At 45.4% G+C, this 25928-nt stretch overlaps 1 protein-coding gene across 7 annotated transcripts in view; it reads right to left on the bottom strand.

The window, feature by feature from the left end:
* Positions 1-25928, bottom strand: part of LOC140398947 (RNA-binding protein 25-like) — a 227116-nt gene that overhangs the window by 86440 nt on the left and 114748 nt on the right. For all 7 annotated transcript variants that reach the window (XM_072487996.1, XM_072487972.1, XM_072487945.1 and 4 more), the window contains 5 exons: positions 23338-23514; positions 12063-12146; positions 9243-9577; positions 7185-7299; positions 3237-3326 (listed from right to left, as the gene is read on the bottom strand). In XM_072487996.1, the coding sequence (XP_072344097.1) occupies positions 3237-3326; positions 7185-7299; positions 9243-9577; positions 12063-12146; positions 23338-23514 (801 nt within the window). The remainder of the gene's footprint in view (positions 1-3236; positions 3327-7184; positions 7300-9242; positions 9578-12062; positions 12147-23337; positions 23515-25928) is intronic.

The following is a 25928-nucleotide window of genomic DNA, read 5'->3' as shown; positions in this document are numbered from 1 at the left end:
GAAGTTAGAAACAGGAAAGGAGAGGTCACCCTCTGTTGGGAGTTTTTTTTATAGGCCTCCTAATAGTTCTAGGGATGTAGAGGAAAGGATGGCGAAGATGATTCTGGATATGAGCGAAAGTAACAGGGTAGTTATTATGGGAGACTTTAACTTTCCAAATATTGACTGGAAAAGATATAGTTTGAGTACAATAGATGGGTCGTTTTTTGTACAGTGTGTGCAGGAGGGTTTCCTGAAACAATAGGTTGACAGGCCAACAAGAGGCGAGGCCACGTTGGATTTGGTTTTGGGTAATGAACCAGGCCAGGTGTTGGATTTGGAGGTAGGAGAGCACTTTGGGGACAGTGACCACAATTCGGTAACGTTTACGTTAATGATGGAAAGGGATAAGTATACACCGCAGGGCAAGAGTTATAGCTGGGGGAAGGGCAATTATGATGCCATTAGACGTGACTGGGGGGGATAAGGTGGAGAAGTAGGCTGCAAGTGTTGGGCACACTGGATAAGTGGGGCTTGTTCAAGGACCAGCTACTGCGTGTTCTTGATAAGTATGTACCGGTCAGACAGGGAGGAAGGCGTCGAGCGAGGGAACCGTGGTTTACCAAGGAAGTGGAATCTCTTGTTAAGAGGAAGAAGGAGGCCTATGTGAAGATGAAGTGTGAAGTTTCGGTTGGGGCGATGGATAGTTACAAGGTAGCGAGGAAGGATCTAAAGAGAGAGCTAAGACGAGCAAGGAGGGTAATGAGAAGTATTTGGCAGGAAGGATCAAGGAAAACCCAAAAGCTTTCTATAGGCATGTCAGGAATAAGCGAATGACTAGGGAAAGTGTAGGACCAGTCAAGGACAGGGATGGGAAATTGTGTGTGGAGTCTGAAGAGATAGGCGAGATACTAAATGAATATTTTGTGTCAGTATTCACTCAGGAAAAAGATAATGTTGTGGAGGAGAATGCTGAGCCCCAGGCTAATAGAATAGATGGCATTGAGGTACGTAGGGAAGAGGTGTTGGCAATTCTGGACAGGCTGAAAATAGATAAGTCCCCGGGACCTGATGGGATTTATCCTAGGATTCTATGGGAGGCCAGGGAAGAGATTGCTGGACCTTTGGCTTTGATTTTTATGTCATCATTGGCTACACGAATAGTGCCAGAGGACTGGAGGACTGCAAATGTGGTCCCTTTGTTCAAAAAGGGGAGCAGAGACAACCCCGGCAACTATAGACCGGTGAGCCTCACGTCTGTAGTGGGTAAAGTCTTGGAGGGGATTATAAGAGACAAGATTTATAATCATCTAGATAGGAATAATATGATCAGGGATAGTCAGCATGGCTTTGTGAAGGGTAGGTCATGCCTCACAAACCTTATTGAGTTCTTTGAGAAGGTGACTGAACAGGGAGACGAGGGTAGAGCAGTTGATGTGGTGTATATGGATTTCAGCAAAGCGTTTGATAAGGTTCCCCACGGTAGGCTATTGCAAAAAATACGGAGGCTGGGGATTGAGGGTGATTTAGAGATGTGGATCAGAAATTGGCTAGCTGAAAGAAGACAGAGGGTGGTGGTTGATGGGAAATGTTCAGAATGGAGTACAGTCACAAGTGGAGTACCACAAGGATCTGTTCTGGGGCCGTTGCTGTTTGTCATTTTTATCAATGACCTGGAGGAAGGCGCAGAAGGGTGGGTGAGTAAATTTGCAGACGATACTAAAGTCGGTGGTGTTGTCGATAGTGTGGAAGGATGTAGCAGGTTACAGAGGGATATAGATAAGCTGCAGAGCTGGGCTGAGAGGTGGCAAATGGAGTTTAATGTAGAGAAGTGTGAGGTGATTCACTTTGGAAGGAATAACAGGAATGCGGAATATTTGGCTAATGGTAAAGTTCTTGAAAGTGTGGATGAGCAGAGGGATCAAGGTGTCCATGTACATAGATCCCTGAAAGTTGCCACCCAGGTTGATAGGGTTGTGAAGAAGGCCTATGGAGTGTTGGCCTTTATTGGCAGAGGGACTGAGTTCCGGAGTCGGGAGGTCATGTTGCAGCTGTACAGAACTCTGGTACGGCCGCATTTGGAGTATTGCGTACAGTTCTGGTCACCGCATTATAGGAAGGACGTGGAGGCTTTGGAGCGGGTGCAGAGGAGATTTACCAGGATGTTGCCTGTTATGGAGGGAAAATCTTATGAGGAAAGGCTGATGGACTTGAGGTTGTTTTCGTTGGAGAGAAGAAGGTTAAGAGGAGACTTAATAGAGGCATACAAAATGATCAGGGGGTTGGATAGGGTGGACAGAGAGAGCCTTCTCCTGCGGATGGAAATGGCTGGCACGAGGGGACATAACTTTAAACTGAGGGGTAATAGATATAGGACAGAGGTCAGAGGTAGGTTCTTTACGCAAAGAGTAGTGAGGCCGTGGAATGCCCTACCTGCTACAGTAGTGAACTCGCCAACATTGAGGGCATTTAAAAGTTTCTTGGATAAACATATGGATGATAATGGCATAGTGTAGGTTAGATGGCTTTTGTTTCGGTGCAACATCGTGGGCCGAAGGGCCTGTACTGCGCTGTATTGTTCTATGTTCTATGTTCACTCGTCCTTACTCTCCATGCACTCCAGTTAGCAACACATCTCCTACGCTTTCAACTTCAGACATTCCCCCCCACACCTTCCAAACAGCTCCCCATAACCTTTTAAAGCACATCATTAACTGCTATCTTAACATTTTAATTTATTCTGGCAATATGGTTGAGTTTTTAAAAAATGCCAGAGTTCAAGGGCGATTAGGGACGAGCAACAAATGCTGGCCTTGACTGCGCCGCCCACATCCACGTCCAGAATAAAGGAAAAAAACCTCCAATCTTCCACACCTTGCATGCTTTTTGACCCTTATTTATTCCACTCTCCAAAGGTCATCTATGTCCTACTTCCTGCTCACATTATCTTTCATTCCCCTTCCTTTCTACTGAGCCGCTACTACTTTATGTGCCTGACCTGGCACCAGTTCCAGTATCAACTGCACAACTTTTCTGAACCAACGTTGGTACACTCTTGCACAAAGGCAAAGGAAGGACTGGAATCATATATAGGAAGAGAAGAGAGGTCATCTTACGTCACAAAGCCAAAGCTTGGCAAAGTAACGCCAATTTTAAATTGAATAAATGTGCTGGGCAGGTTGTCATTCTTTGGCACTGTTGAGAGAATTTGGGAGCTTTAGCATAATGCAGTTCACATTACCAATCACCACACTCACCATTTCTCTTCTTCTCTCTTCCTCTCTTTCAGCTTCCTTTTCATAGTCTCTTGCCTTCTTCCGTTCCCTTATTTCCCAATTTTTCAGACGCTGAATCAAAAGACCAAACATTAAAAGCAGCAGTTCAAAACTCAATGGCATGCAAGACAGAAACTAATCACACAGATATCTGCAGCATGTTTGTGCACGGGGTGTGCCACTTTTAACAGCGAAGACATCTGAATCATTAAGCATTTTAAATCTTTTATTTTAAAAGATTTTTATTCAGGCCTTTGTATATACACATTAAACACAAACAAAACCAGAACAAGAATAAATAGGAAATCTCATTAACAAATAAGTAACACCCCACCACCCCTGCCGTTCCCCTACACCCATCCCGCCTTCCCCATTTTAACCCCTTTATTTCCCCCACCCGCCCGTTGGCATCTTAACCGTACTTGAAGAAGTCGCTGAGTGGTTCCATCTCCGGGCAAACCCTTTAACTGACCCTTTAAAGGCAAACTTAATTTTTTCCAGCCTAAGGAACTCCGCCAGGCCGCTCACCCAAAAACCCGAGTCCCTCCACTCCAACAAAATCCGTCTCCGGGCTACCAGGGAGACAAAGGCAAGACGTCGGCCTCTCTTGCCCCCTGGACTCAAAGGTCATCAGACCCTCCAAAAATCACCACTTTTGGACCCGGGGTCACCTTCAACTTCAGTACTTCCGACATAACATCCATGAACCCCTCCAACTTCAGACATGCCCAAAACAAGTGAACATGACTCGCAACCGCACCGCACACAGTCCTCCTCCCCCTCAAAGAACCTGTTCAGCCTAGCCACTGTCATATGGGCTCTATGCACTACATTGAATTGAATAAGGCGAAGCCAAGCACACGAGGAAGATGCGTTTACCCTTCTCAAAGCCTCCATTTCCCCCCCCATCCCCCTCAACTCCTCTTCCCACTTCCGTTTAACTTCTCCTGTCAGGGCTCCTTCGCAGTCCATTAACACCTTGTAAATCTTGGACACCTTACCCTCACCCACTCGTGCTTTCGATTCCGCCTTATCCTGTAGCCAGGGGTGGGTTTGATGTTAATAATGGATAAGGGCGGGTCAGGCTCATGGGGCAGGGCCCATTGGTATGATGATGGTGGATAAAAAGGGGCGTGGGGGGAAAGAGAGGGAGACCCCCCCCCCCCTCCCAGTTAGGATAGTCACATGGAACGGGAGGGGGTTAGGAGGTCCAGTCACGAGGTCAAGGGTGCTTGCACATCTTAAAAGTTTGAAGGCTAATGTAGCAATGCTGCAGGAGACTCACTTGAGGGTGAAGGACCAGCTGAGACTTAAAAAGGGGCTGGGTTAGCCAGGTGTTTCACTCTGGATTTGACGGAAGGGCTCGAGGAACGGCGGTAATGGTCAACAAAAGGGTTCCAGATGGAGAAGGTAGTTGCAGATCATGGGGGTAGATATGTGATTGTGACAGGGGTGCTGGAGGAGAGGCTCGTGGCGCTAGTAAGTGGGTAAAGCTACTGTATAAGGAGCCGAGGGAGAGTGTCCGCACAAATAACATCAGCTCGGAATACTTTTCTGTCCTCCGTGGGACTAGACAGGAATGTCCCTGCACTCGTGATTGAGCCATTGGCCATTGCGTTAAGAAGTTCGGGGGGATGGAAAGGGATAGTGCCGGGGGGGGATAAGATCGTAGGGTGTCCTTATATGCCGATGACTTGTTATTTTACGTGTCGGAACCGGGTGTCAACAGGGGGAATACTGAAGCTGCTTCGGGAGTTTGGGTCTTTCTCGGGGTACAATTTACATCTAGACAAGAGTGAATATTTTGTGGCGTCTCGGCCGGGTGTGGGGGCGGTGATGGGGGGGCTGCCATACCGTAGGGCAGGGACTCACTTTAGATACCTGGGAGTGCAGGTTGCTCGGATTTTTTTTGGGGGGGGGCCTCCTTAGGTACAACATTTCTAGTTTGGTCGGGAGGGTGAAAACTGATCTGGGCAAGGTGGCGGTTAAAATGAACGTGGTGCCGCGATTTGTTTATTTTCCAATGCCTGCTGATTTTCCTTCCAACTGCATTTTTTAGAGATTGAAGGGATGATTACCTCGTTCATATGGGGAGGAAAGGTGGCCAGAGTTAGAAAGGTGCTGCGACAGAGGGGTAGGCGGGCTTGGGTCTGGGTTTGGGTCTTCCGAACCTGATGTATTATTACTGGGCAGCGAATGTGGAGAAGGTGCGGAGCTGGGTCAGAGGGGTTGACTCCCAGTGGGTCAGAATTAAGGAGAGTTTGAATAGGGGGTCAGAATTAAAGGGGCTAGCAACAGCATCGCTCCCAACAGCCCCGGGGAAATACTCAGCGGGTCCGGCTATAATAGCTTCTTTGAGAACTTGGAGGCAGTTTCGCCAGCACTTCAGGTTGGGGGCAGGGTCAAGGGAAATGCTGATTCAGGGGAATCATAGATTGGAGCCAGGGAAGTGGGATGGAAATTTTCGGAGATGGGAGGAGAAAGGAATTAGGACACTAAAGGATTTGTTTCTTGGGCGTCTGTTTGCAGGATTGAAGGAGTTGGGGGCAAAATATGGGCTGGAGAAGGGGGAAATATTTAGATGAGATTTTGCCAGAAAGGAGATACAGAGCTTCCCTGTGGAGCCGGCCTCCACATTGATGGAGGAGGTGCTGACGACATGGGGACTGGAGAAGGGGATAGTGTCGGCGGCTTACGGAGCTAGTCTGGAAGAGGAGGAGGCACCACTGGAAGGGATCAAGGCAAAGAGGTTGGGGCTGATACAGCTAAAGGTGTTGTATAGGGCACACCTTACAAGGGCAAGGATGAGCCGGCTCTTTGAGGGGGTAGAAGATGTGTGTGAATGTTGCCGGGGGGGGGGGGGGGGGAGAGAGAGAGAGAGAGAGAGAGAGAGAGAGAGGAGGAGTCTGCAAACCACGTTCATATGTTTTGGTCCTGACCAAAGCTGGAGGATTACTGGAAGGAGGTTTTTAGGGTAATCTCTAAAGTGGCGCACGTGAAACTGGACCCGGGCTCTTGGGAGGCCATATTCGGGGGTGTCGGACCAGCCGGGGTTGGAAATGGGTGCGGAGGCGGATATTGTAGTCTTCACTTCGTTGATCGCCCGAAGGCGGATCCTGTTGGGATGGAGATCAACCTCTCCACCCTGTGCCCTGGCATGGCGGGGGGACCTGCTGGGATTCTTGACTCTTGACAAGGTCAAATTTGAACTGAGGGGTAGGATGGAGGGGTTCTACAATTCTTGGGCGTTATTCATTACGCACTTTCTAAAATTGGATTACATCGAACATTACGACGGGGGTGATTGTGGGGTGATTCCTGATTCCTTTTTCGGTATTTGTTTATGTTAACATGCGTGTTAATGTTTTGGGATTTGATTGGACAATGGGATTGTTGTTACTGATACGGGAATTGACATTGCATTCATTACTGATTATTGTTTATTGTTGGTGGGTGTAAATTTGGGAGAAAATTTTCAAAAGGAAGTGAATAAAATATTTTCAAAAATAATAATTCCACACCTGTAAGTACCGAAACCCATTCCCACTGGGCAGCTCATACTCCTTCCAATTCCTCTAAACTCGAAAAGCTGTCCCCCACAAAAAGGTCCCCGAACTGCTCAATCCCTGCCCGCTACCAACGTCGAAACCCCCCCCCACCACGCCCACGGTGTGAAATAAAACATGACTGCAAAGGTTTTTCCTAAAAAAATTTGACTTTTGACTTTTAATGTGAGCTGTTGTTCCGTTTTGGGAGCAGATGCTGCTGCCAATTATGGGACCATTTAAAGCCAACCAACCACTCCCAAGGTCAAATACAGAACAACCAAAGTAAATATGCCTCAACTCTAACCCAAGACATCCGCCTCAACTCCAAAACCATTACTGTGGCAGTGTTGATTGGAACTTCCCTTTATCTCACAATTTATACCTCTTGGTAAGCATTCTCCTTCTCACGGAGTTTCCTTTCAAGTTTCCGACGTTCATACATTTCTTCCTCATCTTCTTCCCGGTCCCTTTTCTTCTCCTTTTCTCGGCTTTTCTCTCTGAAAATTTCAATGAAACACTGAATCACAGAAAATACAGTGCAGAAAAGGCCCTTTGGGCCATCGAGTCTGCACCGCCACATGAAAGGCATCTGATCTGTCAATTCTAATCCCATTTGCCAGCAATTAGCCCATAGCCTCGAATGCAAAGGCGTGCCTCATTCAGGTACTTTTTAAAGAATGTGAGGCAACCTGCCTCTATTACCCTCTCAGGCAGTGTGTTCCAGACCATCACCACCCTCTGTTTTTCATCAAATCCCCCCGGAACCTCCCGCTCCTCACCTTGACCTTGTATCCCTCATAACCAACCCTTCAACTAAGGGGAACAGCTGTCCCCTATCCACTCTGTCCATGCCCCTCAATCTTGTATACCTCGATCAGGTCGCCCCTCCGTCTTCTCTGCTCCAGCGAGAACAACCCAAGCCTATCCAACCTCTCTTCATAACTAAAATGTTCCATCCTGGTGAAACACATCTGCACCCGTTCCAGTGCAATCACATCCTTCCTATAATGTGGCGACCAGTGTTCCAGCTGTGGCCTCACCAATGTTCCATTTAACTCCAACATGACTTCCTTGCTTTTGTAATCTATACCTCAATTGATAAAGGCAAGTGTACCATATACCTTTTTCACCACCCCTATTAACCTGCCCTTCCGCCTTCAGAAATCAATTTCCACAAACGCCCAGGTCTTTTTGTTACTCAGGACTACCCAGTGTGGTTCCAATCATTGAATATTTCCTTGTCAAATTGCTCCTACCTCACACTGGTCAGGATTAAATTCCATCTGCCACGTTTCTGCCCATTTGACCATCCCGTCCATATCTTCCTGGAACCAGCCTCGCTGTTAACCGCCTGGCCTATCTTTAGTGTCATCCACAAACGTACCAATTCTACCCCTCACATAGTCATCCAAGTCATTTATATAAATGACAAACAATAAGGGGCCCAGCACAGATCCCTGTGGTACGCCACTGGTCACTGGCTTCGAGACACTAAAGCAGCCATCTTATCACCATCTTCTGTCTCCGGCCACTAAGCCAATTATGAATCCACCTCATCAAGTTACCCTATATCCCATGTGCATTTGCCTTCTTAATAAGTCTCCCATGTGAGACTTTGTTAAATGTTTTGCTGAAATCCATGTAAACTACATCAACTGCACTACCCTTATCTACACACTTAAGTCATGTGCTCAAAAAATTCAATCAAATTTGTTCGACATGACCTCCCTCTGACTGTCCCTGATCAAACCGTGCCTCCCTAAATGGAAATAGATCCTCACTTTCAGAATCTTTTTCATTAGCTTCCCCACCACTGACATGAATCTCACTATCCTGTAGTTCCCTGGTTTATCTCTACAGCCTTTCCTAAATAGTGGGACCACATTCACAGTTCTCCAGTTCTCTGGCACCTCTCCCGTGGCCAAAGAATTAAAAATTTGTATCAGGGCCCTTGCGATCTCCTCCCTTGTCTCCAACAGCAACCTGGGACACAATTTGTCCGGACAAGCAACTGATTTTAACATGTACTCCATTAAGCACACAATAAGGGAATTGAGCTCTTTGTGATAGTTCTTACGGTCAAATTAATCTGACACCCTCAATGCAGAAGTAAATTATAAATACCAGATGGGAAAAGCCAATACTATTCAGAAAACCTATTCCTTTCTTTCCAGCACCACTCAGGTTTGTGCTCATTGCTTCCTTAAATGATGGAGCTTGTCTGCAGGACATCAGCTGCGGTATTATAGCAAATTTCAACTTTGCTTTGGCAGAGATTAATTTTCTCCAATTTTACTTTCACATTAGCAAATTAAACAGGAGAAATAGGCCAACAACTTACACAAGAAAAAGGGGAAGGAAGATAATTATGAGAATGAAATTGCAAAATATAACCTGTAAAAAGATAGTAAAATACTTCCCAAACATTATGAGTGCAAACCTGGATCTACTACGATCCTTGCTTCTTTCCCGGTCCCGGCTTCTTTCTCTCTCTTTATCCCGTTCTCGGTCCCTTTCTCGGTCTCGTTCCCTTTCTTTGTCCTTTGTTCTTTCACGATCACGGTCACGATCTCTATCTCGTTCCCGCTCTCGTTCTCGCTCACGCTCCCTCTCCCTTTCACGTTCACGCTCGCGTTCCCGCTCCTTTTCTTTTTCGCGTTCCTTCTCTCTCTCACGCCTTTCCCTTTCCCGTTCACGTTCTTTTTCTCGGTCTCTTCTTTCCTTTTCAACTTCTTGCCTTTCTTTTTCCCTCCTTCCCTTTTCTTCTTCTAGTTTCTAAAATTTAACAAAACAATCCTTAGCCATTAGAGGCAACATCGGAAACATTATAATGCTTTATAAGGAGAATGTATTAATCACAGGATCATATTTATTGCCCAGAAAAAGCGCAAGTTGACATAGAACCTGCCAATTACAGGAAGATACTGACAGTTTAGATGATCATTTACTGATAAAATATACAAATTTTAATGAAAACTTTACTGTCCAGAATTCCTACAAGAAAATGAAAGCATCAATAGACTATAATCCATCCTTGGAAGTGATGTGACTTACAGTGGTCTGCTAGGACTTGGACCGTCATGACTGGATTAACACTGCCTAAAAGCTAAGTGTCTGGGAAGAGCAAGTAAATTGTTCACAAGTAATAGAATGACCAATCTGTCAGCATCAGCAGATGCCAACACATTAAAATAACTTTTATAAATTATATGTTACATACAACACATCATCCCTATTTCACAATTAAACATGGAAAATTAAAAAAATTACAATATATAACAATTCCAAAGTATTAAACAATCATAAACACAGGTTCTTACCTCAAGGTTTTTGTTGTCAATCGGTCACCAATGACTCAAAACAGCAAACAATAGTGAAAAGAAAACCTTTACAACGCATCAATTTATCCAAGCAGAATAAGGCAACATAAAACACTTCAAAACGAAATCATCACCATCCACTGTCGGATACACTGATGTAACCGCCAGAATTAATGTTGAAAGAGATGCAAAAGTATGTTTTAAAAATACCAAAATTAATTAAGTGCAGAAGCACAATCTGGTTTATGCTTTAGCTAAATATGAAGATGTAACTCTGATCATTCTAAATTATTAAAACCAAGAATGCATTAAGTTAAACAGTGCAGCTGTACACAAAGCACAAACATGCTGGAACATTTTGATATAAGCAACACAAAATAACAAAAATGGGTCATTTCTAGATTTGATGGGTAGTCGATTAACGCGAGACAAAATATAAGGATGCATACGGACTTACCTCCAATTTCCTAAATGCTACTATTTTGGTGTGAAGTAAAAGTATATTCTTCTACATACTTACAAGATGTCTGAGATCCCTCTTAGCGGAGTACATTTTATTAGGTTAAATTTAAGGGTAAAGAAATGTAAAAAGGCAGGCTTCAAGTTCTAGATCTCTTTACACCTTTGAATATTTTGTTTAATTCCTTGAATTTTCATTGTATGGGACAATCATTCAATTTTCATTTGAACTATTTTTTAAAATTCCAATTAACTTTACTATTTGATATTTTTTGTTTTACATTACACAAGATCAAAGCTGCTTCAACATTAGTGCGGTTTTCAAATTATGTCGCTATGGTTTCAAAATGATTGCGTTTAAATGAAAACATTTAAAACACAAGATTTTATGCTACAGCAAATGAAAATAATAGCAAAATAGAGAGGGAAAAGATAAGCTTATTGGATCTTACCTCATATTCTTCAGACTCATCAGTGCTCTAAATGGACACCCCCTGTTAAACTGAACATCTGACAGCAACAGTCTGAAAGACTGTAGCAAATACATTACAATATAAAAGAATCAAAACATGCAAAGGTTGACTGTGCAAGTATTAAAGAATCCCCAATATTCAAAATGATTGCATTAAATCACAAGTACTGAAATAAAGAGATTGCTCAGGATCATGACAACAAACTAGACTTTAAAGAATGACCAGTTGCACCTTTGCATATTTCTAAGGGGGTATCCATGAATTTTATAAAAAAGAAACTGAAGCTCATACTTACATCCTATCCATGCATTTTCACAAGTTCAGAGTTCATCTTGCTTTAGTCACCATATGATCTCTATCATAATGGTGGGGGTCAATGAATAGATTAGCTTTAAGGGCATGTACATTATTCCATGCATGTTATATGGTACCTGTTTTGGATTCCCCTTGCCTTAGCTGCTTCTTCAATACTCAAATATTTGCCTACAGTTCAAAAGTGCTACATAACACCACTTACTTTTCTGCTAGCAAACAGCTCTAGGGCAGGGCTCTATTCTTTGTTCTTTCTTCTCAAATTTGCATTACTAGATTCCATTCCTATTCTAGGTTGCTAAATGTGCTACAAGCAATACTAAGCTCAATGGATTAAAAGACAAAATTAACCATGAGTTTAATCAATTGATGCTCAAACTAGTTCTGACTAAATAAGACATGAAAAATGCTTCCCCTTACACTTCATTTGTAAGTACTCCTGAGAAAATCAGATATACATGCAAATATTCAGTGCACAATAATCTACTTTTGCTACCTTGTAATTCTAACTTAAAATGGGCCTAACGTAACATCGATCTACATATTTAAGGTTGTAAAGGTAAAATTCCGATTGCTTCAATTTTATTAAGAACTAAATGACAGCAAATATTTTAATGAACTATCAGCTTTCTAAAAGGTGAAAGCGCCTGTAGTTCCTGTGCTTATATTTGTAAAAATAGTGAATTTTGGTACTACCTTGTGAGTATCTCGGAATTTGCTAATTTCTCGAGAAATTAGATCTCGTTTGTCTTCTTCCATTTCCATTGCACTTATATCATCCTACAAAATAAAACACAATAGTTACCAACACACACTTTTAATTGCAAATTGTCCTTTGTTGCACCAATGATACATTTAGAATAAACATGGAGTCAGCTCTAAATATATAGTACACAGAGGGCAGGTTTAGCCCAGTTGGCTGGAGAACTGGTTTGTGATGCAGAGCAAGGCCAAAGCGTGGGTTAAATTTCCGTACCGGCTGTTATTCACGAAGACCCCCCTTCTCAACCTTGCCCCTCGCCTGAGGTGTGGTGATCCTCAAGTTAAATCACCATCAGTCAGCTCTCTCTCTCTCTGTTGCAATGTAAGAAACATGGAAGTAAACGTGCATTTTATGCAAAGGTTACAGAAAATGGCACAATAAATGGCTTGTTTTTTTGTTTTTTTTTTAATAAAAGGTACTGTCCATCTTTGAACAATGTTTGCAGTCTTTAACATTCACCTGAGAGGAAGAGCATAACTAAAGCTAATATTGGTCCTCCAGAACCAAGAAATGGCAAAGGAGTTGAACAGATGTTTAGCATTTGTTTTACCAGTAGAAGACTTCCCAAAGATAGTTGATAATAAAGAGGCGTGAGTGAGGGGTGAACTTAAATCAGCAGGGGAAAACTGATAGGAAGGTTGTTGGTGGCATTGTGGCACCGTTGGGCAAAGGGGAGGTCAGCACTGCTGCCTCACAGCACCAGGGACGTGGATTAGATTCCAACCTTGGGGTCACTTTCCATGTAGTGCTTGCACTTTCTCCCTGTGGCTGCGTGGGTCTCCTCCAAGTGCTCTGGTTTCCTCCCACAGTCCAAAGATGTGCCGGTTATGGTGGTTTGGCCATGCTAAATTTCTCTTTAGTGTCTAAAGGTTTGAGTGGGGTTGCAGGGACTAGGTTGGGTTCCCTCTCACCGGAGTGCAGACTTGATGGGCCAAATGGCCTCCTTCTGCACTGTAGTGGTTCTATTCTTCTGTGAGAGAACAAGAGCAAGGAGATTATGCTGAATTTATGCAAGACAACAGTTAGACCTCAGCTGGAGTATTGGGTACAGTTCTGGGTACCACACTATGGGGAGGATGTAAACACATTGGAGAGGGAGAAGAGGTTTGCAAGAATGATTCCAGGGATGGGCAGCACAGTGGTTATCATTGCTGCCTCACAGTACCAGGGACCTGTCATGATATGCAAACATGCAGCTAATCAACACATAGAATAGGACACGACCAATGAGCAGTCAGGACACTCGGGGGTGGTATCGCACTATAAAAGGGATGAGGCACTCACACCCAGCCTCTTTCTACAGACCAACATCTACAGAGTGAGACAGGGCATACCCTCAGCATCACACCCCAGTACGTGGCTTAGAGCAAGGCTGATTCAGATAGACTGAGTTACTACATTTAGATTAGCAGAGAGTCAAACTCATTGAGAACTGTGCGAATAGTTCAATAAAACACATTGAACTCACTTCAAAGTCTGGAGCATCATTTACTCTCAACTGCATCAAGTGGCAGCTTTTGTTATTCCAAATTACATAACACAACATGATACCAGGAGTCTGTTCAATCTAGTTAGTTCAGCTCAGCAAGATCGTGACAACGAGCGAATGTATACCGGCACAATGTAAAAGATTCCGGCCCCTCACCTGCTCAGGACCTCCGGCAATCTCAGTGCCAACTGGCGGACATTCAAGCAGAAATTTCAGCTTTACGTCAAAGCATCAGACCTCAATGGCACGTCTGATGCACGGAAGATAGATCTTTTCTTCACCACAGTGGGTGATCATGCTTTGGAAATATTCAACTCCTTTCACTTCGCCGAAGCCCAGGACAAGACAAAGTTTCAGACCATCCTGGACAAGTTTGACAGCCACTGTGAAATGGACACCAACAAAATCTTCGAACGCTACATATTCAAGCAGCGATTGCAAGGTAAAGACGAATCCTTCAACTCATATTTAACTAACCTTAGACTGCTAGCGCAATCCTGCAACTTCGGTGATATCACTGACTCCATGATCAGCGACCAAATCGTTTTTGGAGTTCACTCTGATCCTCTGAGAGAACAGTTACTGAAGATCAAGCATATGACCCTGCCAGTCGCGATTGAAACATGCACAATGCATGAGCACACTGAAAATTGCGATTCCCAGTACAAAACAGCAGAAATTGACAAACTAGCCTCCTCCCATGAGGCGGAGAGTGTACAGGCCATCTCCCGGATGCAGCGCCTCAACATTGACGAAAGCGGCCATTTTGCGCGCTCTTCCCAGGGCCCGACGCATGCGCGATGCGAACGGGATAACAAAGCGACCAAAGCCCGCACTGCGCAGGTGCAGACGTCTGAGAACCGCACTGCACATGTGCAACTGCGCATGTGCAACGACGCACGGAGCGTCAGGACGCCGACGTCATGACGTGTTCGAACTGTGGCACCGCCCATTTTAAAGGAACACTGCCCTGCAAGAGGCAGACGCTGTTTAAACTGCGGGAAGCCAGGCCACTATGCAGCCCTGTGCAAATCTGCACCACCAGTCAGGAGCCAGCGCTCCCAATTCCGACGACGGCGCATCTGGAGTGTGCAACAACGCCTACAGGATTCTGAACCCGGCAGCGCAACGGACCCAGATGATGAATGCCTGGACAACGCCTACCGTGTGGGCATTATTACAACGTGTGAATATGCCACACCAGACTCATCACAAGTCCAGTCAATCCTAGCTGTGGCTTCCGAGGACGAATGGTGAGCAGTGATGAAGGTCAACCACTGCCCCATCCAGTTCAAGCTGGACACAGGTGCCTCTGCTAACCTCCACTCACAGGCAGACTTCAGACGCATTAAGCAGCCCCCCACGGTCCTTCCAGCTGCCTGCAAGCTCCTGGATTACAACCATCACGGCACTGGGATCCTGCCATCTGTACGTATCCAACCGACACACACAAGCAGAGTTACGCTTTGAAATTGTTAAGCGGACAGGGCACCCCTACGAGGTGCGCACGCCTGCAAGCAGCTGAACCTCATTCAAAGGCTTTGCACCACGACATCTCATGTGGATCTTCAGACCGGTTGTCCACGCAGCACAAGGTCCCTGCTCCACTGAGAGAGCGCCTGAAGGCACCGTTCAAGGATCTTCAGCAAAAAGGCATTATATCCAAGGTCACCGAACCGACGGACTGGCCAGCTCAATGGTGTGCGTAAAGAAGCCTTCGGGGTACCTGCGCATCTGCATTGATCCCAAGGATCTCAATAAGAATATCCCACCATCGCCAAGTGGGAGGAACTCACGAGTAAGATGGCACACGTGCGCTTCTTCACCAAATTGGATGCATCACAGGGATTTTGGCAAATCCAGCTGGAAGAGTCCAGCAGAAGGCTCTGCACCTTCAACACGCCTTTTGGCAGACACTGCTACAATCGCATGCCATTTGGCATCATTTCGGCATCGGAGATATTCCATCGCATCATTGAGCAGATGATGGAAGGCATTGAAGGGGTTTGTGTGTATGTGGACGACATCATCATATGGTCCACGACCCCTGAAGAACATGTGTCCCGTCTCCAGAAGGTATTCCGCCGAGTACATGCCAACGGCCTAAAGTTAAACAGGTCCAAATGTTGTTTTGGCACATCGACGCTCAAGTTCCTAGATGACCAGATCTCACAGCATGGTGCCTCCGGACACAGACAAAATCAAGGCCATCAAGGCGATGAAGGTCCCAGAGGACAAAAAGGCGGTGCTGCGCTTCTTGGGTATGGTCAATTTTCTGGGCAAGTTCATTCCAAACATGGCCACACACACCACGGTCCAAAGCAACCTGCTGAAAAAGTCAACTGCCTTTCAGTGGAAGGCGGCACACCAGACAGAGTGGCTGGAGCTGAAAGCCAAGCTCACCGCTGCACCAGTCCTGGCATTCTTCGACCCGGACCGGGAGACAAAGATATCCACAGATGCGAGTCAGGATGACATCGGTGCGGTGTTGCTTCAACGAGATGACACATCATCCTGGGCACCAGTAGTCTACGCATCAAGAGCGACGACGGCCACTGAAACCAGATATGCTCAGATTGAGAAAGAGTGCTTGGGTCTTCTCACCGGCATCCTCAAATTTCATGATTATGTTTACGGCCTGCCGACATTCACTGTTGAGACGGATCATAGGCCGGATCATAGGCCACATCATCCACAAGGACCTGAACGACATGATGCCTCGGTTGCACAGAATCCTGCTTAAACTTAGGAGGTATGACTTCAACTTGGGTGGACACACCTGGCAAGTAGCTCATCATCGCTGATGCATTGTCCCGCTTCGTCACCTCGCCCAGTGAGCCGCTGGAGATCATCCAGCACATCGAATCGCAGGTGCAGCTGTGTGCTAACACTCTCCCAGCGACAGATGAGAAGGTAGTTCTCATCCGCGATGAGACAGTCAAAGATCCCCTCTTGCAGCGTGTCATTCACAACCTCACCAATGGCTGGGAGAAAGAGCAGAGCCCACAATTTTACAATGTGAAGGATGACCCGACGGTGATTGATGGTATCCTCTTCAAGCTGGACAGGATTGTCATTCCGCTCAGTCTCCAGAGCTTGGTGCTGCGCCAGATTCATGAGGGACACCTGGGCGTCGAGAAGTGCAGACGCAGAACCCGGCAAGCTGTCTCCTGGCCCGGCATCAGCCAGGACATCACGAACATGGTCCTGAACTGTGCTACCTGTCAGCGGTTCCAGACAGCGCAGAGCAAGGAGACGCTCCAACAGCATGACATAGTGACCTCTCCGTGGTCCAAGGTTGACATCGACCTCTTTCATGCGAATGGTCGCAACTACGCATTGATCATCGACTATTTCTCGCATTATCCTGAGGTGCTTAAGCTCCCGGACCTCACCACTCAGACCATCATCAAAGCCTATAAGGAGATGTTCTCAAGGCATGACATCCCAATCACCATCATGAGCGACAATGGCCCGTGCTTTACCAGTCGAGAATGGTCCATGTTTGCCAGGTCATACAATTTCCAGCATGTCACCTCCAGTCCGCACATACACCTTGCACTGCTCGCGTACAGGGCGACTCCATTGTCCACTGGTATGTCGTCGGCTCAACTCATGAACAGGGACCTGCGGACGACGCTTCCAGCTATACACCTGCCCAACCTGGATCACCTCCCGGTGCTGCAGAAGATGCAGCAGCTCAGAGACCGTCAAAAGCAGGGCAATGATGCCCATGCCACCGATCTGGCCGCGCTATCCCCGGCAGGCAATCTCTGCCGTGCTATCCCCGGCAGGCAATCTCACGAAAAATGGGATGAGCTCCTCACACCCCGCCTCTTTCCACAGACCAACATCTAGAGTGAGACAGAGGATATCCTCAGCATCACACCCCAGCACGTGGCTTAAAGCAAGGCTGGTTCAGTTAGACTGAGTTACTACATTTAGATTAGCAGAGTCGAACTCATTGAGAACTGTGCTAATAGTTCAACAAAACACACTGAACTCACCTCAAAGTCTGGAGCATCTTTTACTCAAAACTGCTCACTTCAAAGTTGGAGCATCTTTTACTCAAAACTGCATCAAGTGGCAGCTTGTGTTATTCCAAATTACATAACGCAACAGGACCCAGGTACAATTCTGGCCTAGCGTGACTGTGTGTGGAGTTAGCACATTCTCCCCATGTCTGCACGGATTTTCACCGGGTGCTCCCGTTTCCACCCATAGCCCAAATATTTGCAGATTAGGTAGATTGGCCATGCTAAATTGCCCCTTAGTGTCTCAAGATGGGCATATTCGGTGGGATTGCAGGGAGATGGCAGGGGAGTGGGCCTTAGGTGGAATGCAGACTCAATGGGCTAAATGGCCTTCCTCTGTAGAGATTCTATGGTGATTCTATGATCAGAAATTTGAGTTATGAACATAGGCTGGAGAGGTTAGGACTGTTCCCTTTGGAGAGAAGGCAGCTAAGAGAAGATTTGAGAGGCTCAATATCAGAAGGAGGCAGGTTAAGTGGTTTGGTCATGCTAAATTGCCCCTTAGTGTCTCAAGATGTGCAGGTTAGGTAGAGTTATGGAGTTAGAGACAGGGTGGGGAAGTGAGTCTAGGTAGGGTGCTGCTGTAGGGATTCTATGATTGCAAGAATGGAATATAAAAGTAGGGAAAGCTATTGCAGCTGTACAGGGCCTTGCTAAGAACACATCTGGAGTAGTGAACAGTTTTCATCTCCTTACTTGAAAGAAGATCTAACTGCTTTAAAAGCAGTTCAGAGACGGTTTATTTGACTCATTCCTGGGATGAAGGACTTAACCTTCTGAAGAGAAGTTGAAGAGGTTGGGCCTACACCCATTGGATTTTATAAGAATGAGTGTTATCTTATTGAAACATGCAAGATCGTAAGGGGACTTGATAGGGTGGATGTCCAGGAAATGTTTTCTCTTGTGGGGGAGACTAAAACTCAAGGACATAGTTCAAGAATAAGAGATCTACCTTTTAAGACAGCAGTGACTAAATTTATTTTCTCTCAAGGGGGTTGGTAGTCTATGGAATTCCCCTCTCCAGAAAGTAGTGGGTCCTTAAATCTACCCAAGGCGGAGTTAGATAATTTTTTTGTTGGACAAGGGAGTCAACGGTTATGGAATGTACACAGAAAAGTGGAGCTGAACTATAACCAGACCAGCCTTGATAATTTTGAGTGACGGAACAGCTCGAAGGGCGTACTCCTATTCCCAAGTCGTATGTTCCTACTACAGTCAAGAACTTGGTTTGATGCCTCATCCAAAAGATTCCTTGAAGTGTCAATGTAAAATGCATGTTTAAGAATTTTGATACAGAGAGATGCTAATATGAATTATGAGGAGGACGTTAAGAGGCTCAAGGTGATTTAGACAAGTTGAGTGAGTAAACAAATACATGGCAGTATAATGTGGATGAGTGCCAAGTTATCCACCTTGGATGGAGAAACAGAACCGTAAAATATTATCCCATGAAAAAAGGGACGTGACTCTGTGGAATTCAGTATCCTGGAGTACAGTGGATGCAGGGACTGTGAGAAAATTTGAGATAGACAGAATTTTAATTAGTAATGGGTTGAAGAGTTATGGAGAACAGGAAGTGGAGCTAAGGCCGAGAAGCGATCAGTCAATATCGTGTTGAATGGCAGAGCGGGCTCGAGGGGCTCAATTGCCTACTCCTACTTCTTCTGCTCTTGTTCTTATTTAAATGGTGATAGATTGGGAAATATTTATTTATAAATTTAGATTACCGAATTATTTTTTTCTAATTAAGTCTTAGCGTGGCCAATCCTCCTACCATGCACATCTTTGGGTTGTGGGGGTGAAACCCACGCAGACACGGGGAGAACGTGCAAACTCCACACGGACAGTGACCCAAGGCCGAGATCTAACCTGGGTCCTCAGCGCCCCCAGGCAGCAGGGCTGAACACTGTGCCACTACGCCAGCTAGATTGGGAAATGTTGGCATACAAAGTGACCTGGGTGTCCTTCTGCACAATTACTGAAAGCAAACATGCAGATACAGCAAGTAGTTAGAAAGGCAAATCGTATGTTGGCCTTCAGGGAAAGAGGACTTGAGTAAAGGAACAAAGTACGTCTCACTGCAGCTGGACAGGGCCTTGGTGGGACTACAATTGGAATGTTGTGTGTTGTTTTGGTCTCCTGATCTAATAATGGATATATTGCCATAGAGGGAGTTTAGCACTAGACTGTTCCCTGGGATGGCAGGACTGTTGTACGAGAGATTGGGTCGACTGGGCCTGTATCCACTGGAATTTAGAAGAAGAGGGGATCTCAGAAACGTAGAAAATTCTGACAGGGCTGGGCAGCCTGGATGCAGGGATGTTGTTTCTTCTTGCTGGAGGGGCTGGGGAGTGTTGCTAACTTTTGGTTGGCTCTTAACTTGTAATTTGCTCTGTTTGTTTAACCTTTGCTCTAGAGTCGCCAGGTATCTTTATGATACCGCCACGAGGTTCAAGTTCAAGTAATGATCAATAACTCAACACACCAATTAGTAAGATTCAAATCAAAACACATTTATTATACACAGTAAATCACTACTCATGCATAAACTCCACTTTCTAGGCTATTCCTATCACTAAAAGGCCTATACCTCGCTTTGGACTGGCCCACCAGGTCAGGGGAACAAATGGCCTTTCGTTCAGGTCCTGAGTCTGCAGGATTCAAAAGCTGGTATGGACTGGTAGCTACGAGCGCCTATCTCGTAGCGAGCGCTGACTTGAGACTTACTTGGTTGGCGGCAGCGAGGCAGGTCACTCTCACGGGTTGGTTCAAGTTGCTGAGTGAACCTGCCTCTTGGCCAAATCCGCTCCCAGGTCCTGATAAATGCGCAACTCTCAGTTCTCCCATTTGCTGCTCCGTTCTTTCTTAGCCCACCGCAAAACGCGTTCCTTGTCCATGAAACGGAGAAAACGTACCACCATGTCTCTCGGCGGTTCGTTCACTCTGGGCTTCCTCACGAGGGATCTGTGCGTTCCGTCCAATTCCAGGGGCTGAGGAAACGCCCCAGCCCCCATCAACTTCTCCAACATGTCCATCACATAGGCCCTCACATCCGATCCCTCACTGCCTTCAGGGAGGCCAATAATTCTGAGATTCTGCCTCCCGGACCTGTTCTCCAGGTCCTCCAGCTTCTCCTGCATACTTTTCTGGCGGTCGTTCATCATCCCAACCTTGCTTTCCAGCACTTTTATATATTCCTTGTGCTCGGACAACTTTTGTTCGACCTCCTGGATCGCTCTCCCATGGGTTTCCTGATTCTGAACCACTATCAATCGAAGCCTTAAATCGGTTCCAGCGTGTCCTTCTTCAGCTTCGCGAAGCAATCCTCAAAAAACTTCACCAGCAGCTCCATCGACCACTGTGCCATCTCCCCGCAGCCCTTGCCCTTCGCCATGCTGTCCCGTGTTACCAGCTCTGCTTGCATCTCCCTTGTAGGACTTTTGTCGTCTCACACGGCCACTTCTGGTCCAATTCTCCATCCACCGGAGGGGGATTTCCCCTTACTGTCTCACTCTTCACTGCTTTATCCCATAAAAAACGGAAAAAAACGGGGGGAAATGGTCCAAAAGTCCGTTACAGGCAGGAGCTATCAAATGTGCAACCTCCATGGAAGTCCCTCGGAACTTCAGATCTGATGATCAATTTCCAAAAAGGTTTATCAATGTTACATCACTTTACCCCTTATTTTGGACTAGTTTTACTTGACTTAAACATTTTCATTTTTTGATCTATCCGTCATAACATTTACCTCCTGCGGCTTTTAAAAGTAGAACAACTAGAGGTCATTGATTTGCTGTGATTAAACTGCAAACACATGGTTGACAAGAGTTGAACAGCCAGCTTAGTAGCTGAGACAGCCCTGGCATTAAATAAGTGGCTTGTTAAATTTTAATACATGAAATGAAATGAAAATTGCTTGTCACAAAGTAGGCTTCTCATGAAGTTACTGTGAAAAGCCCCTTGTCGCCTCATTCCAGCGCCTGTTCGGGGAGGCTGGTACGGGAATTGAACTGTGCTGCTGGCCTGTCTTGGTCTGCTTTCAAAACCAGCGATTTAGCCCTGTGCTAAACCAGCCCTTTAACATTTTATGATCTGAAGGGGCCTACATACTTTTAACATATATTTCACACATTTCCAGTAGTTTCAGCCTTTCAGCATTCCTGGCATTAACTGAATTTCCTGCTCCCACCCTTATTTTGTTGAAACATATGAAAGTTGTTTTTTTCAAGTTCCTTATTCTGAACGTTTCACTCTTCTGATTGACAGGGACTGTAACCAATTCACAAATGATACACAAGTGTAAATTATGATTGGAAATTCAACTGGTCAAAAATTCAAACATTTTGTGTCTTTAATGTAATGGGAAATGCATTCAACACTCAACTAACTCGGTGCATTCTTGCATATCAATTTCCAAATCATTATACAATTAGTTCATCAGGCATTTATTCTCTTGCTTTTCCTGTTCTCCATCACTCCTTCCTCACTGATGGAACATGCAAGTTTGAGCCTCTTCCAGCATGTTTTTATAACTGGACAATGAGGGACATGAAAGCAATGTGACCCTGCATCCAAATTTTAGGCAAGAGGCTTTAAAACAGCATCTACATTAATAGATTACATGATGAAGCTAAATGAAAAACATGAAATTGTCCCCTCAGCACCAACATGACCATTTCAAACACACGTGCCAGGAGCAGAGCACAGATCAGAGGCTGTGATAAAGGAGAGAAGCAAATAATTGTCAGGAGGTCAGTAGCTGTGATAAAGGATCCCGAGGTAGTTTTACAAGCATTAGGATGGTAATGATAATGGGATGGTGCCAGACATCCAGGATTATTCCAGTGTCAAGGTTGTTGGAGGAGAGCGATACCATGTGGGGTCTGAATCCCAAGAAATTCTGGGTAGATCCTGGTAAACTTCCCATTCTTGGTGCATTCAGGGTTGTATCCACCTTATCTATGGTGAAGGCAGCTGAGAAGATCGTAGATTGTGCAGCAGCATTTTGCACAGCTTAAGCAACTTTTTTCACTGTTTTTAGTTGGACCTGATCCCTTTGACCTGGTTAGGAGGCAGGTCAATGTTAAGCGAACAGTTGATCATGTTCAAAAAGGCAGAGAGGTAGACAAAGACAAAGAAGATGACAGACCAGGGACCTGGGTTCAATTCCAGCCTCGGGTGACATTCACCCCCCACCATCTGGCCTGGGCTTGTGAAATCCCACCAACTGTCCTGGCTTGAGACAATTCACACCTGTGATTATCCCTCTCTCCAGTTGCTCCGTCTGGACCTGTAAAGACTTAATTGCCTACAAAGACTTGCATTCAAAGTATCGTACTGCATCATTGACTTTGTCTACATACAGGTTTCTGGAACACACCTCTTCATTCACTTCAGGAAGGAGCTGTGCTCCGAAAGCTAGTGATTCGAAACAAACCTGCTGGACTTTAACCTGCTTTTGTAAGACTTCTTACTGTGCTTACCCCAGTCCAACGCTGGCATCTCCACATCACATTTAAAATGCACATGGATATGCACTTAACTCCATAAGATTCAAGACAGGGATTCAAGAGCAAGGGTTAGGAGATGGGGTTTCCAAAAATAGCTCCTTCTTGGCCAGCAGACAGATGAGCTGAATTGCCTCCTTCGGTGCCGTACATTTTCAGTAATAATACAAATAAATACCTCCTCTTTCTTTTCCTTTTTCTTCTTTCTAGGATGTGCATCTTGATCTTGAGATGGTGCATTTAATTCACTGGAGTACTCTCTTATTAGCCCCTCAATTGCTCCCTTCACAATCTGATCTCTTCTCTTGGTTTCCTCATCTACAACGTCATCTGATGCATCTTCTGTCTTTGTATCCTTCAGGATGCAACAAGAATCAAAATTATAACCAATATTAAGGATTGCTCATAAAACCATACAGATTGCAGTTGAATAGTTTCTAGTTAAAACAAACTTCTCTTTCTCGTGATTCGTTTATATTCAGTATTTCCAGCAAGAGGCAGGACTTGCCTTTTTTTTTAAATTAGCCATAAGCAACGTAAGCTGCATCTCTGGATTTGAAAATTGGGAGACTTTGAATTGAGATTTGTCAAGATCCATCAATTCAAATGGGAAGCTTGTGCAATATATTACAGAATTCAATTTCTTCCTTTCAATATTTTTGCTGCCAGACAATTTTCTTCCGTGGTCATATTTTGAACTCCTTTTGTAAAATACAATCCGATAGGCACTGGGCTAAATTGACATTGTCTGACACTTTATAAAGAGTCCACTGGTAAGCTGAGAGTCTTAAAGACATAGGAAAAGTAGGTTGCTCAACAAACAAAAATCATCACAGCATGAGCATGATATCTGAAATCTGTACATATAAACTGGTACAGAGTAGTAAATTAAATTTGTCCCTTCAAAGTGCTGTCATACCACTATCACTGGGACAGTACTCAACAGAATCAGGACTATAATTTATAGCTGCATAAGCCCTCTCAGGAGCCTCAAGTCTACATTTGGCTGGGCAATATTCTTCCACCCCACCCCACGCGGAAGTCTGTTAAAATTAACAGAGATTAAGTTTCTTGAACATAAATACAAATACGATGAAGGGATTCCTGTGCGGAAGGATAATACGGCAAATTTCAGGAACCTTAGATAACGAGAGATATTGTAGGCCTCGTCAAAAAGAAAAAGGAGGCATTTGTCAGGGTTAGCAGGCTGGGAACAGACGAAGCCTGTGTGGAACATAAGGAAAGTAGGAAGGAACTTAAGCAAGGAGTCAGGAGGGCTAAAAGGGGTCACAAAAAGTCATTGGCAAATAGGGTTAAGGAAAATCCCACGGCTTTTTACATGTACATAAAAAGCACGAGGGTAGCCAGGGAAAGGGTTGGCCCACTGAAGGACAGGCAAGGGAATCTATGTGTGGAGCCAGAGGAAATGGGCGAGGTACTAAATGAATACTTTGCATCAGTATTCACCAAAGAGAAGGAATTGGTGGATGGTGAGTCTGGAGAAAGGTGTGTAGATAGCCTGGGTCACATTGAGATCCCAAAAGAAGAGGTGTTGGGCGTCTTGAAAAATATTAAGGTAGATAAGTCCCCAGGGCCTGATGGGATCTACCCCAGAATACTGAAGGAGGCGAGAGAGGAAATTGCCGAGGCCTTGACAGAAATCTTTGGATATTCACTGTCTTCGGGTGATGTCCCGGAGGACTGGAGAATAGCCAATGTTGTTCCTTTGTTTAAGAAGGGTAGCAGGGATAATCCAGGGAACTACAGGCCGGTGAGTCTTACGTCACTGGTAGGGAAATTACTGGAGAGAATTCTTCGAGACAGGATCTACTCCCATTTGGAAGCAAATGGACGTATTAGCGAGAGACAGCACGGTTTTGTGAAGGGGAGGTCGTGTCTCACTAACTTGATGAGTTTTTCGAAGAGGTCACAAAGACGATTGATGCAGGTAGGGCAGCGGATGTTGTCTATATGGACTTCAGTAAGTCCTTTGACACGGTCCCTCATGGCAGATTGGTACAAAAGGTGAAGTCACACGGGATCAGGGGTGAGCTGGCAAGATGGATACAGAACTGGCTAGGTCATAGAAGGCAGAGAGTAGCAATGGAAGGGTGCTTTTCTGATTGGAGGGCTGTGACTAGTGGTCATAGAATTTACAGTGCAGAAGGAGGCCATTCGGCCCATCGAGTCTGTACCGGCTCTTGGGAAGAGCACCCCACCCAAGGTCAACACCTCCACCCTACCCCCATAACCCAGTAACCCCACCCAACACTAAGGGCAATTCTGGACACAAAGGGCAATTTATCATGGCCAATCCACCTAACCTGCACATCTTTGGACTGTGGGAGGAAACCGGAGCACCCGGAGGAAATCCACGCACACACAGGGAGGATGTGCAGACTCCGCACAGACAGTGACCCAAGTCGGAATCGAACCTGGGACCCTGGAGCTGTGAAGCTATTGTGCTATCCACAATGTTACCGTGCTGGTGTTCCGCAGGAATCCGTGTTGGGACCTTTGCTGTTCGTAGCATATATAAATGATTTGGAGGAAAATGTAACTGGTCTGATAAGTAAGTTTGCAGACAGCACAAAGGTTGGTGGAATTGCGGATAGTGATGAGGACTGTCAGAGGATACAGCAGGATTTAGACCATTTGAAGACTTGGGCGGAGAGATGGCAGATGGAGTTTAATCCGGACAAATGTGAGGTAATGCATTTTGGAAGGTCTAATGCAGGTAGGGAATATACTGTGAATGGTAGAACCCTC

This window comes from Scyliorhinus torazame, chromosome 2 (genome assembly GCF_047496885.1).
Source record: "Scyliorhinus torazame isolate Kashiwa2021f chromosome 2, sScyTor2.1, whole genome shotgun sequence".
NCBI classification, from domain to species: domain Eukaryota; kingdom Metazoa; phylum Chordata; class Chondrichthyes; order Carcharhiniformes; family Scyliorhinidae; genus Scyliorhinus; species Scyliorhinus torazame.
Note: the sequence above shows the minus strand (reverse complement) of the source record. Positions and strands in the feature narration are given on the sequence as shown.